The sequence below is a fragment of the Chamaea fasciata genome, unplaced genomic scaffold (genome assembly GCF_029207755.1).
Source record: "Chamaea fasciata isolate MVZ Bird 193981 ecotype frontalis unplaced genomic scaffold, bChaFas1.0.hap1 SCAF_29, whole genome shotgun sequence".
Classification (NCBI taxonomy): domain Eukaryota; kingdom Metazoa; phylum Chordata; class Aves; order Passeriformes; family Sylviidae; genus Chamaea; species Chamaea fasciata.
Window position 1 is genome coordinate 5,356,949 of NW_027094114.1, and position 13,804 is coordinate 5,370,752.

The window sequence follows — 13,804 nt, forward strand, 5'->3', positions numbered from 1 at the left end:
CCTCTTCAGTGTCTCCTGGTGTGTTCTTGGGACACTGGTTCACTGGATTCAGAAGACGTCCCCAGTTGTTGAGCTTTTTGGGGAAACCGGGCTTCATTTTGCAGGTTAGAGCATGACGGGCTGCTGTCATGCCTCTGGGTTTGAAGGGCTGGAAGAGAGAAGAACAGAGCCATGGTCAGAGCCGGGATCTGTGGGAACCCTAGGAGATCTTCCTGCCAGGGCCATCCCACCCAGAAGGAAGCAGGAGACATTGGGATCAGCCAGAAGGTGCTTGCCACGAATCCCCCACGTGCCCCTGAAATCTCTGTGTGTTGTGCCCTCTCCAGCCCTCGTCCACACAAGGAGCAAAGCCCTCCCCAGCCGGGGACTGCAGCTCTCGGCCCAGGCAGTGCAGCTTCCCCCGCCAGACAGAGCCGCTGACAACCCGCTGCCCTCACTCACCCCTGGCGATGAGCTGGAGCTCTCCCTGCTACATCCTCATCAACCGCACGGCCATGCCTGTGAACACAGAGCGTGTCACGGTCCCAGCGGCACGGTTCCCTGCCAGCGCCGCTGCCAGCCCTGTGGCCACACGGCCTCCTGCCCCGGCAGGGCTCAGCCCGGGCCCTTGCCGCCTGCTGCCGCCCCAGGGCACGGCTGCCAGAGGGCGGCAGCAGCCCCGAGGGCAGGCGGGGCTCCACGGCGCCGGGCCCGGATGCCGCTGCAGCCGGGGCAGCAGCCGGGGCCGGGGCCGAGCTGCGGCGGGCCGGGGAGGGACCCCGGGCTCGTGGCTCACCGATGAACCGCAAGGCCGCCTCCAGCAGGGACTGCTGTGGGTTCTGCAGGTGCTCGGCCGCTCGGCTCCTGTCGTCTGCCAGCTGGAGAGAGCGACAGGAGGGAAGGGTGGGCGCGGGCTCAGCCCCTGGGCCGGGCTCTGGCCGCGCCCAGCCCCGGCCTCCCCTGCCCGCACGGCCCTGAGGCGCGGCCAGCAGCCGCTGGTGCCGGGCTCTGGAGGGGGCAGAGGGCCGGCTGCTGCCCGGGGAGCGGCGGTGCCGCCCCGCCCCGCAGCCCCGCTGGGCCGGGACTCCACGGGCACCCGGCTCGGGGCCGCAGGAGCCTGGAGAAGAGCCCGCGGGGCCCAGGGAAGGGAGCGGCGTGTGGGGCGCAGGCCGGAGCCCCTGGGTGCAGCGCTGGGCAGGGGCCACGGCTGCCAGCCCCACGGCCACGGATCTTCTCCAGGCTGAGGCTGGCACTTCTCCAAGCCATCCTTACCTTACACTCATCGATATTCAAGGGATATTCCTTCCTCACTAGCTCCTCCAGATCCCTCCTCTCCAGGAACTTGGCCGCACAATGCAGGGTTTTCCGAGAGGCCTGAAGAGCAGCAGAGATGCAGAGATGGCACCACAGCCCAGGGCACAAGGACCCGCATCCCTGTGCCAAGGCCTGGAGGAGGACGCAGCCTGCGTGGCACCAGGGCAGGAGGCGGCTGAGCCCCCTCCCAGGGATGCCCAAAACCTCACATTTGCCACAAGCCGGTTCTCATCACGGCAGTAGATTAAAAGGAGGTGCAGGCTCTTGTTGACAATTGTCTTCAGGGGTTCTTTTCCCTCATCCACTACCAACTCCATCACCTTACAGAAGAGGTCAATGGAGAGCAGTTGCATGAAGCTATTTTCCTAGAGGAAAGGAAAAAACCTAAGCACCAATTACCCCAGGCCCACCTAGGCAAAGGCCTGAAAACGCAGACAGCACAAAGTTTCTGAGCAGCACCCAATGCCTGTGGCTCGGGTTGCAGAACCTTACATTGTTAAAGAGCGCCAGGAGTGCCTCAGCCAGCTTTGGGGCGGTGGTGCTGGATATCAGGATGTCTTCATTCTTCAGCATATCAGTAAGCACACGGAGGGTCAGGGCAACCACCACTCCATCTTCATCGCCCAGCAGATCCACAAAGCTTTCAGACAGACAGCACATTTTTCTGGCCTGTGTGGAACACAAGGCTGCACTGTGAAGCTGTCAGCAGCTGCACCAGCGACAGCGCCCTGGCACTGCAAGCCCAGTCTGCTGCCGCAGGGCCCAGAGACCAAAGGCCTGTCCCAAAGCACTCGGGCAGCTGAGGCAGGAGAGCTGGGAGCAGCTGCCTCAGCTCCTGAAGCCCAGCCAGCCCATGGGGCTGCTCTCTCCAGTGCAGCTTCAGCTGCTGCTCCTTTCTCACCATCAGGGGATCCTTGCTGAGCACCAGGAGGCCTCTGAGCGCCAGGCGACACATCTGCCTGCACTCGATCCGCAGGTAACTCGACACGACTATCAGGGCCCAGCCACCACATTTAGTCAAGTCCAGGCACTCCAGGACCTGAAAGGCAGAGGGCAGTGGCACAGGGCCCGGCTGGCAGGAGCCCAGAAGTGCACAGGGCCAGCCCCAGGCAGCAGCACATGGCGCTGGTTCCATCCCAGGCCAGGGATGCGGCTGCAAGAGGGAAGAGAGCTGGGAGGCAGCTCAGCGAGGCCACGCTGGCCTTCAGGCTCACCTCCACAAGGAATGCCAGGAGAGGCAGATCGCAGCCTGGCTTCTCAGTGCTGAGCAGCCGGAGCAAGTGGGTTGCGACGCAGGAAGCCAAAGGGATTGAGACATGGCGCATCTCCCTGCCAGGGGCAAAAAGGAACAAAGAGCCTGAGGTGGGGGGGCACACTTTTCTCAGGACTGACTCATAGAGGGGCAGTCTTTCCCCAGCATCCCTGCAGGGGACGTGGGTGCTTTGGGAGGCGGCCACTCCTGTGCACCCTCCTCTCCCAGCCTTTTCCAGTCTGCTTGGCCATCCCTAAAGTGACGAGGCCCTCTGGCCCATGACCACAGGGACTGTGTGGGGCAGCCTGGGCACAGGGCACAAATTCCAGGGACAGCAAGGAGAAGGGGATCTCACCTGGCCAGCAGAGCCATAGCATAGTGCTGGGTGTCAGCACAGGGCAGCGTGTCCCAGCCATGCTTGGACTCCACAGCAATCACCTCATTGTCGCACTCCAGCCGGCAGAGCAGGGACTTCATGGCCTGCACTGCAAACCTGTGTGCAGAGCAAAGCCCGGGTCACACTGGGAGCACTGGCACTGGCCACAAGGACGTGGGAAGGACAGGAGGATGGAGACCTGTTGGGGTCGCTGGGAAGGCGGTGCTCCTCTCGGCATGCTCTCCAGAAGCGATCGACTTCCTGTGGTGGCATCTGCTGTGTGGTGATGACAACATGGAAAAGCAGAGCCACAAAGAGGCGGGAGGAATGAAGGATCAGTGCCTCGTGGCACTCAGGCACCTGGACAATCACCCACACCACCAGAGTTGCCTGCAAAAGAAGTTGCCAAGGAGAGCGCTCAGTGCCGAGGTGTCCATGTGGCAGGGCCCCAGGGGAGACGCAGGGGGAGCAGCAGGCCTGGTGCCCCCTGAGCCTGCCCTTGGCCCAGGTTTCAGCCCAGGGCCTGAGGCAGGGAGAGGATGGAGAGCTGCTGGAGAGGCGACCTGGAGGTGAGCAAATGCCCAGAAACTCACAGCCAGGGCAAAGACGTCCTCGTTGTCCCCATCAGAGGTGAACATCCGACACAGAGGCCAGTCCTCCATCACACTGAGGAGTGTTGGCAGCACCTTCTCCACTGTGGAACTCGATGAGCCTATGGTTCTCCACATCATTGCAGCAGCTCTGTGGGATCAGAGCTCTGTGTCAGGGATGTCTCAGCCACACTACCATGCCCTGTGCGGGTCTGGGGGCCAGGGGACAGAGCCCCGGTGCCCTGAAGGGCAGGGAGGGAGCATGGCAGCAGGCTCGGGAAACAGAGGGGCCCGAGGGTCCTGGACCTGTCTGCCTGTCTGGCAGAGCCCATTGCACAGGTTATGCAGGGTTACGGCCCTAAAGGCCGGTGAGCCCTGAGCTCTCAAGGCAGGTGAGCCCATACCTGTCACATGTTGGGGCACAGCGCAGGAGGGTCAGCACCACGTCCGCTGGGTGTTCTTCAGCCAGCCTCACAATGTCAGTTTGCATCCCGGCATCCACAGTGACATGGGATGCTAGTCTCTGGTGAACATTCCTAACAATTGCTGGTACCTGGAGGAGGCATGGGGAAGACTTGGAGCACTGTCCAAGGCAGCAACTTCTCCAGCTTCCCTTCCCACAGTACTCTAATGGCTTCAGAGGCTGAGAGGACCCAGTGGCTGGAGGGGACACACAATCCTGGGAGGCCTCCAGCCCTGGCCCCAGGCTGCTTACCCGCTGCTGAAGAGGAACAGAACTCTCCTTGAAAAAATGCACGGTGGGAGCATGAGTCATGGTGGGAGTGGGGGTGCTGTCAGTATTTGGGAGGCCTTGAGTCATTCTGGTGGCAGTGTCTGTGATGGTCGTGCCCTCGGTCATTTCCATGACAGCAGCCTTTGCCCGGAGATCATTCACTGCAGTGACAAAATTTTCTGAGCGTGCAGTCAAATTTGTGCTGACATCAGGCTCTGCCTGGCAGTTGGTCAGCCTGGAGTTAAGCTTGGCTGTACCTGCAGTTGCAGTGCTGCTGGTGTTCCTATGCCGAATGCGCAGGAATTTCGGGAACATCTGCAGGGGAACAAAGCCAGGGATGTTCCATGGAGCGCTCCAAGCGCGGTGCTCGGCCGAGCAGTGACAGCAGGCCCAGCCCAGGTGGGGAGGGCTGCAGGTACCTTCAGTGTCCTGCGGAAGCGGCCACTGGCAGGCCTGTGCTCTTGTGTGCCGTCCGTGGCTGCATCTGGCAAAGAGCGAGAGCAGGCAGTGCTGAGGGGCTGCGGGAGAGGCTGGAGAACACAGCCCAGCCCTGTCCTCCCCGGGCTGGGACTGCCCCGGGATGCCCCAGGGGAAGGAGCATGGGTGCTGCCAGCTTCAGCCCCAGCCCCTCTTCCGTCCTGTCCCTGGGCATGTCCACAACAGGTGGGAGAGGATGGAGCCAAGCTGGCTGCAGCCATCAGCCCTGTGGCCCAGTTCTGCCACTCACCATCCTGCACTGGCTGGAGCTGCTCTGGCTCTTCAGGCTGTTGTGCTCCACGGCCTTGCCTTCTTTCCCCCCTGAAGACTTTGAAGAGGCCAAGAAATCTGCCCGCCATGCCAGAGTGTGGTGTTGAGGGCGCCTTCTAGAGAGGTGGCTCAGAAGAGCTCCGAGTCAACAAGTCCTCGATGGTACGTGCAAAAGAGAAGCCTCGGGTAGGCCACAGGTCACCAAGTCCTGTGGTCTGGCCTCGAGGTCACCTGTAGGAATAACGCCTCGGAAAAGCTCCGGATCAGACGGGAATGAGTGTGCCTTGGGGGGGCTCCTCACGACACCGCTCTATCCCGTCCTGTCCCGTCGCCTGCTCCGAACACTGTGGCCTGGCTGTGTCACCGCCAGCACCTATGTCGCCACGGGTCACAAAGGGTCCTTTGACACCCCGTCCCGTTCCATGCCACGGTGACCCCGGTGCTGCACCGTGTCACAAAGGGCCAATGCACACACTGCCACCTGCCCTGGGGCCACCCCCAGCCCAGCCAAAGTGGCCCAGGTTGGAAGGAATCCCTCATCCCAAGTGTCGAAGACAGCCCTGAGACAGCATCTTTCGGAGCGGCTCAAACCGTGGGCAAACGCTGCCCGGCTCTGCGGGCCCAGGGCAGCAGAAGGAGCCCCCAGGGCTGCCAACGCGGCCGCAGCGGGAAGGGCACGGGGCCTTGCACAGAAGCTGGCACGGCCTCCCTGGGACACGTCCCCATCCGCTGGCCGTCCTAAACCCGCGGGTGTGACGCAGACGAGGAACGTGTGGGCCAGGGCACGGATGCTGCTCTGAGCCCTGGGGCCAGGGGAGCGCTGAAACCGGCAGATGTGACGGAGCCCCCGCCCAAGCAGAGCTGCTGCCCCCCGAGCCCTGGCAGTGCTGGTGTCATCTCCTGCCCCAGAGACTTGTGCCCCGGGGCGCTTCTCTGCCACAGGGCAGCCAAAGCCAACGTGCGCTGGGGGCCGTGCTCCTTCCTACAGGGCATGTGGGCAGGAGCACCTGGAGCAAGTGCTGGCAACTGTTGCGCTCTGTCAGAAGCTGTTACTCCATGCTGAAATTGTTTTCTACTTGGAGCCATTTCCTGAAGCACAAAATCACCCTGGCAGCAAAGGCTGAGAAGGATCTGGCATTTAAGAATCCTCAATTCAGGAAAGCTTTTCTTCCCATTACTCAACTCAAATAGTTCCAAAAAGTTGCAAACTTCCTAAATTAATAGCAATGGCCTGAGAACCTGATAGATTTGGAAGTTTCCTTCCCACCTCAAAGCAGTAACACATTTGCCTTAAGGTCATCCACTGAATGTCACTTTACAAATCATAAGACCACACAGAGGCAAAATAAAGGCCTTGCTTTGGTTTCAAACATTTTTCTAGGAAGGCATGTTAAGAGCCTAATTCTCTTAAGGAATAAAAGCTCTCCACGAATGAAAGTCCACTCAGTGTTATAAAAGCAGCCCAAACAAATGAGTAGATTGCAAAAGGGCTAATCCTGCCCCTGCTACAGATATCTAAGTGGCCAAGAAAGCACAGCTCTCCCCTCCTCTTCTCTGCAGGAGAAGCAGGATGACTAAGAGAAAAAGTCCCAGCTATTCCTTCTGTCCTCCATAACCAAAGCTGTGCCATACCACAGGTGGTGCCTTCAAAGTGACTCCAGTTCCAGCCTAGACCTCTCCTCTTCCAGACGACTCCTTCCCCAACACGCCCAGCAACACCAACCCCAGCTCAACGCCCTGCCAAGACCCGCAGCTGTCCCCATCCCTCCGCAGAGCTTTCCCACCCCCTGGTTCCCTGCACGTGCCGTGGCATGGCACTCAGGAGGATGTGCTCCAAGGCCTTCCCCGGCAGCAAGCTCAGGCTGCCAGGCCTACAGTTCCTGGATCATCCTTCCCACCCACCCTTCCCGTGCTCAGCTGTTCCATTTGCGCTCAGCTCAGACTTGTCCGCTTAAGCAGGACTGCTGGTAAAGGATGGAGAGCATCCTGGCAAGCTCCTTCTCCAGCTCCTTCTTTACTCTCAGGGGAGGTAGAACATGCCACAGGAAAGCAAGCAGTGCCAAAAGACTTGGGCCAGCATCAGGCACATTTAGGAACCAAACAGGGCCTTTGTTTGATGTAAGGAAGCACTGGCAATTGACAGAAGGAAAGAGTACTTAGCACAGATATCCAGAAGTACTTAGCACCAGTTAACATAAGAAAAACCTGGAAGCCTAACTTGGCAAGAGAGTGACTTGACAAAAAGCTTTAGACATAGCCTTGGGGAAGACCTAAGGGCGGCTACAGAATCAGCCCTGTGCAGGGAAGGGGTGAGGAAGATGAGCTGCTTTGGTGCGCTGAGACTCCTCCTGGCCAGCAGGTGGACATTAGCTTCAAGTCTAGGATTCTGACGCAATGTGTTTCTTTCTAAGCCCCTGCCTATGGAATCGCCTCAGCAGTCTAAAGACGGAAGGTATTTTTGATAGAATTCCTACAGAAAGCCACTGAAATCTGGACGTGGCAAAGAGGCCTTGTGGTGGGGTGCAGAGCCCTAACCTCCTGCCAATCAAAGAGCTTTTGGTGGACAATGCATTTGTCTGCTGATTTCTTTGAATTCTAGAGACCTCTCAGGACTGCTCTATCCTGAGAGAACGCCCTTGGCCTTGACCTGTAGGCACCCGTGCAAGCTTCAAATCGGCTCCCTCAGCTTCCAGGACCTCTCTTGGCCGGCATCCTGACGGGGATGCAGGACTGCTGCGATGCACTGCTGGGACCCAGCAGGACAGGACCGGCTGTCTCGTGTCCACGTAGCAGCACCCCCTGACACAGCCGGGGTCATCCCGACAGCAGACAACGCTCACGTGTCTGCGGAGAGGGGCAAGGAGCGCTGGGCTCCTCTCAGGGTGTCTCAGCTGGGCCTGCTCCACAACACGCCCCCATTTGAAGGCCTGCTAATGCCCAGCTGCCAGAAATGCCTGCCTTGTTCTCTCCAAGATGCACAGGGAGAGCCAGTGAGCATGGCGCCTTGGGAGGCAAACCTTCCAAGCCTTTTCTGAGGCCACGGACACCCCAAGATCAGCCAAGACTCTCCGTGCCGCCTGGCCCACACAGCCCAGCTCGGTGCTGGCCCTCTGGGCCGCAGCAGCTTCCAGCAAGCAAGAGGCAAATGCATATTGCCAAGAGTTGAAACACAGCAGACAGGTAAGATGTGAGAGGTGTGTGCGTGAAGGCCTTTGAATTCACAGCTCTCAAAGACAGCTTTGGGGCTGGCATCTGGACAGAGATGCTCCTGCTCACACCTGTGTCCAAAGGGGGGGAACACACCCTGCTGCAGGTGTTGGCCTTGGTCTCCGCAGGTCCAGGTGGATTCCAAACCCGCTCTTCACAGCCTTCTCCCTTCCCTTGTCCATCTGCCAAATGCAACGGGCCTCAAGGACTGATAGGACCACAGAGAGCCAAAGGGGGACAGTTGCTCCGACAGCACCGGGAGCTCCTAGGAAAGCGCTTTCCTTTCGCAGCAAGCCCCTTTCCCCCAGAGGCGTTTCCCCAAATGTGTACCTTTCCTGGGGAACACCAACACACTCTTAAGAAACCCTGGCAAGGCTGAATTCCTTCTGGTGCTTTCTGGACAGGCGCTCCAGCTCTAGCTGGGATTTCCCCCAGTGTGATTCCAGGTGGAGGTTCGCACATGCAGCCCCAGGCCCTCTACAAACACAAGCTGCCCGCTGCCTCTTCACCTGCCTCGACGCCTGCCTGCGCTCACAGCAGCAAAACCAGGCTCTTCCCGGCCAGAGACCAGAGCCCTGTTCCCGCAGGACGCTCCTGCCAGCACCTTCCAGGACTCTCCGTTGTGCACGCAGCACTTTTCATGCCCGCTCTCCACTGCCCTTGGAACACAGAGCACAGCCTGGCTGGCGCTGCCATCAGCACACCCCAAACACAGGCGGAGGAAGGAGAAGCAGGGGCTGCTCTGTGGCCATGCCCAGGAGAGACTGGAAGGCTGCCCTCCCTCTGCTCTCACTTGCTTGGCTTTCTGACAGGCTCTGAGGCAGGGGCTGCAATTCCTCAGCTCTGGGGACCAGAACCGCAGCCGGGATCCCGGCACTGCCTGACGGCGCTGGGGCCATGGACTCGGTCACGCGTCCGAGTCTCGGCCACCGTGCTGCTGCTGCTTCACTTGCCCTTAGGCACACCCAAAGCTCCCTGTTAAGGCCTGATGTCCTCTGCTTCTGCCCTCTCCCTGACCCTGTGCAAGGATGGAGCACTGCTGTGCTTTCAGGAAGCTATTCTTGAAAGCTTTCAGCATTCCAAGCTCCTTTGCCCTCTGTAGATGCTTGCCATGGAATCCCTCACAGCTGGGTTCAGAGCATACTCAGGTTGGCTCTTCCAAAATCCAGGAGCTTCAGGCTTCTCAGTAGGACCTTAAACTACACAGTGTTGTGGAACTGGACCTTCAGCACAGACACCTTTCCAGCCTGATGTGGCCTCGCTCCTCTGTGTCTCTGCACAAAACACGGCGCGGAAGAGGATGGCAGCAGGGGCCTGTGTGTGCCAGGGCTCAGGTTTTTACGCCGCTTCAGCTCCACACAGATGCAGGTGAAGTGAAGAAGCCAAAGTGTTTATTAATGAAAGTCGAAGGAAAGGGATGAGCTGGGAGGGAATAAGGGGGGATGGACAGGGTTTGAGGGCTGGGATGGAAAGAGGTGTCAAAAGGGTTGGAGAGTGGAGGGAAAAAAAAGGCATGGGCAGGGTCTGAGGGCTGGAAAGAGGGAGCTAACTACAAACAGGGAGAGGTCTGAAGCCGTGGGAATTGTGCTCAGCCTCAGCTGTGCGTGGAGCTCCAGCAGCACTGAGAGATGGTGTCCTCTTCAGTGTCTCCTGGTGTGTTCTTGGGACACTGGTTCACTGGATTCAGAAGACGTCCCCAGTTGTTGAGCTTTTTGGGGAAACCGGGCTTCATTTTGCAGGTTAGAGCATGACGGGCTGCTGTCATGCCTCTGGGTTTGAAGGGCTGGAAGAGAGAAGAACAGAGCCATGGTCAGAGCCGGGATCTGTGGGAACCCTAGGAGATCTTCCTGCCAGGGCCATCCCACCCAGAAGGAAGCAGGAGACATTGGGATCAGCCAGAAGGTGCTTGCCACGAATCCCCCACGTGCCCCTGAAATCTCTGTGTGTTGTGCCCTCTCCAGCCCTCGTCCACACAAGGAGCAAAGCCCTCCCCAGCCGGGGACTGCAGCTCTCGGCCCAGGCAGTGCAGCTTCCCCCGCCAGACAGAGCCGCTGACAGCCCGCTGCCCTCACTCACCCCTGGCGATGAGCTGGAGCTCTCCCTGCTACATCCTCATCAACCGCACGGCCATGCCTGTGAACACAGAGCGTGTCACGGTCCCAGCGGCACGGCTCCCTGCCAGCGCCGCTGCCAGCCCTGTGGCCACACGGCCTCCTGCCCCGGCAGGGCTCAGCCCGGGCCCTTGCCGCCTGCTGCCGCCCCAGGGCACGGCTGCCAGAGGGCGGCAGCAGCCCCGAGGGCAGGCGGGGCTCCACGGCGCCGGGCCCGGATGCCGCTGCAGCCGGGGCAGCAGCCGGGGCCGGGGCCGAGCTGCGGCGGGCCGGGGAGGGAGCCCGGGCTCGTGGCTCACCGATGAACCCCATGGCCGCCTCTCGCAGGGACTCCTGTGGGTTCTGCAGGTGCTCGGCCGCTCGGCTCCTGTCATCTGCCAGCTGGAGAGAGCGGCAGGAGGGAAGGGTTGGCGCGGGCTCAGCCCCTGGGCCGGGCTCTGGCCGCGCCCAGCCCCGGCCTCCCCTGCCCGCACGGCCCTGAGGCGCGGCCAGCAGCCGCTGGTGCCGGGCTCTGGAGGGGGCAGAGGGCCGGCTGCTGCCCGGGGAGCGGCGCTGCCGCCCCGCCCCGCAGCCCCGCTGGGCCGGGACTCCACGGGCACCCGGCTCGGGGCCGCAGGAGCCTGGAGAAGAGCCCGCGGGGCCCAGGGAAGGGAGCGGCGTGTGGGGCGCAGGCCGGAGCCCCTGGGTGCAGCGCTGGGCAGGGGCCACGGCTGCCAGCCCCGCGGCCACGGATCTTCTCCAGGCTGAGGCTGGCACTTCTCCAAGCCATCCTTACCTTACACTCATCGATATTCAAGGGATGTTCCTTCCTCACTATCTCCTCCAGATCCCTCCTCTCCAGGAACTTGGCCGCACAATGCAGGGTTTTCCGAGAGGCCTGAAGAGCAGCAGAGATGCAGAGATGGCACCACAGCCCAGGGCACAAGGACCCGCATCCCTGTGCCAAGGCCTGGAGGAGGACGCAGCCTGCGTGGCACCAGGGCAGGAGGCGGCTGAGCCCCCTCCCAGGGATGCCCAAAACCTCACATTTGCCACAAGCCGGTTCTCATCACGGCAGTAGATTAAAAGTAGCTGCAGGCTCTTGTTGACAATTGTCTTCAGGGGTTCTTTTCCCTCATCCACTACCACCTCCATCACCTTACAGAAGAGGTCAATGGAGAGCAGTTGCATGAAGCTATTTTCCTAGAGGAAAGGAAAAAACCTAAGCACCAATTACCCCAGGCCCACCTAGGCAAAGGCCTGAAAACGCAGACAGCACAAAGTTTCTGAGCAGCACCCAATGCCTGTGGCTAGGGTTGCAGAACCTTACATTGTTAAAGAGCGCCAGGAGTGCCTCAGCCAGCTTTGGGGCGGTGGTGCTGGATATCAGGATGTCTTCATTCTTCAGCATATCAGTAAGCACACGGAGGGTCAGGGCAACCACCACTCCATCTTCATCGCCCAGCAGATCCACAAAGCTTTCAGACAGACAGCACATTTTTCTGGCCTGTGTGGAACACAAGGCTGCACTGTGAAGCTGTCAGCAGCTGCACCAGCGACAGCGCCCTGGCACTGCAAGCCCAGCCTGCTGCCGCAGGGCCCAGAGACCAAAGGCCTGTCCCAAAGCACTCGGGCAGCTGAGGCAGGAGAGCTGGGAGCAGCTGCCTCAGCTCCTGAAGCCCAGCCAGCCCATGGGGCTGCTCTCTCCAGTGCAGCTTCAGCTGCTGCCCCTTTCTCACCATCAGGGGATCCTTGCTGAGCACCAGGAGGCCTCTGAGCGCCAGGCGACACATCTGCCTGCACTCGATCCGCAGGTAACTCGAAACGACCCTCAGGACCCAGCCACCACATTTAGTAAAGTCCAGGCACTCCAGGACCTGAAAGGCAGAGGGCAGTGGCACAGGGCCCGGCTGGCAGGAGCCCAGAAGTGCACAGGGCCAGCCCCAGGCAGCAGCACAGGGCGCTGGTTCCATCCCAGGCCAGGGATGCGGCTGCGAGAGGGCAGAGAGCTGGGAGGCAGCTCAGCGAGGCCACGCTGGCCTTCAGGCTCACCTCCACAAGGAATGCCAGGAGAGGCAGATCGCAGCCTGGCTTCTCAGTGCTGAGCAGCCGGAGCAAGTGGGTTGCGACGCAGGAAGACAAAGGGATCGAGACATGGCGCATCTCCCTGCCAGGGGCAAAAAGGAACAAAGAGCCTGAGGTGGGGGGGCACACTTTTCTCAGGACTGACTCATAGAGGGGCAGTCTTTCCCCAGCATCCCTGCAGGGGACGTGGGTGCTTTGGGAGGCGGCCACTCCTGTGCACCCTCCTCTCCCAGCCATTTCCAGTCTGCTCGGCCATCCCTAAAGTGATGAGGCCCTCTGGCCCATGACCACAGGGACTGTGTGGGGCAGCCCGGGCACAGGGCACAAATTCCAGGGACAGCAGGGAGAAGGGGATCTCACCTGGCCAGCAGAGCCATAGCATAGTGCTGGGTGTCAGCACAGGGCAGCGTGTCCCAGCCATGCTTGGACTCCACAGCAATCACCTCATTGTCGCACTCCAGCCGGCAGAGCAGGGACTTCATGGCCTGCACTGCAAACCTGTGTGCAGAGCAAAGCCCGGGTCACACTGGGAGCACTGGCACTGGCCACAAGGACGTGGGAAGGACAGGAGGATGGAGACCTGTTGGGGTCGCTGGGAAGGCGGTGCTCCTCTCGGCATGCTCTCCAGAAGCGATCGACTTCCTGTGGTGGCATCTGCTGTGTGGTGATGACAACATGGAAAAGCAGAGCCACAAAGAGGCGGGAGGAATGAAGGATCAGTGCCTCGTGGCACTCAGGCACCTGGACAATCACCCACACCACCAGAGTTGCCTGCAAAAGAAGTTGCCAAGGAGAGCGCTCAGTGCCGAGGTGTCCATGTGGCAGGGCCCCAGGGGAGACGCAGGGGGAGCAGCAGGCCTGGTGCCCCCTGAGCCTGCCCTTGGCCCAGGTTTCAGCCCAGGGCCTGAGGCAGGGAGAGGATGGAGAGCTGCTGGAGAGGCGACCTGGAGGTGAGCAAATGCCCAGAAACTCACAGCCAGGGCAAAGACGTCCTCGTTGTCCCCATCAGAGGTGAACATCCGACACAGAGGCCAGTCCTCCATCACACTGAGGAGTGTTGGCAGCACCTTCTCCACTGTGGAACTCGATGAGCCTATGGTTCTCCACATCATTGCAGCAGCTCTGTGGGATCAGAGCTCTGTGTCAGGGATGTCTCAGCCACACTACCATGCCCTGTGCGGGTCTGGGGGCCAGGGGACAGAGCCCCGGTGCCCTGAAGGGCAGGGAGGGAGCATGGCAGCAGGCTCGGGAAACAGAGGGGCCCGAGGGTCCTGGACCTGTCTGCCTGTCTGGCAGAGCCCATTGCACAGGCCGTGCAGGGCCACGGTCCTAAAGGCCGGTGAGCCCTGAGCTCTCAAGGCAGGTGAGCCCATACCTGTCACATGTTGGGGCACAGCGCAGGAGGGTCAGCACCACGTCCGCTGGGTGTTC

General features: G+C 60.7%; 1 protein-coding gene across 1 annotated transcript in view; it reads right to left on the reverse strand.

The window, feature by feature from the left end:
* Nucleotides 1-469: 469 nt before the first annotated feature.
* Nucleotides 470-13,804, reverse strand: part of LOC136302504 (olfactory receptor 6E1-like) — a 32,739-nt gene continuing 19,404 nt past the window's right edge. Inside the window, 3 exon segments of the mRNA XM_066205978.1 lie at nt 470-498; nt 776-857; nt 1,252-1,353. Of these exon segments, the coding sequence (XP_066062075.1) occupies nt 470-498; nt 776-857; nt 1,252-1,353 (213 nt within the window).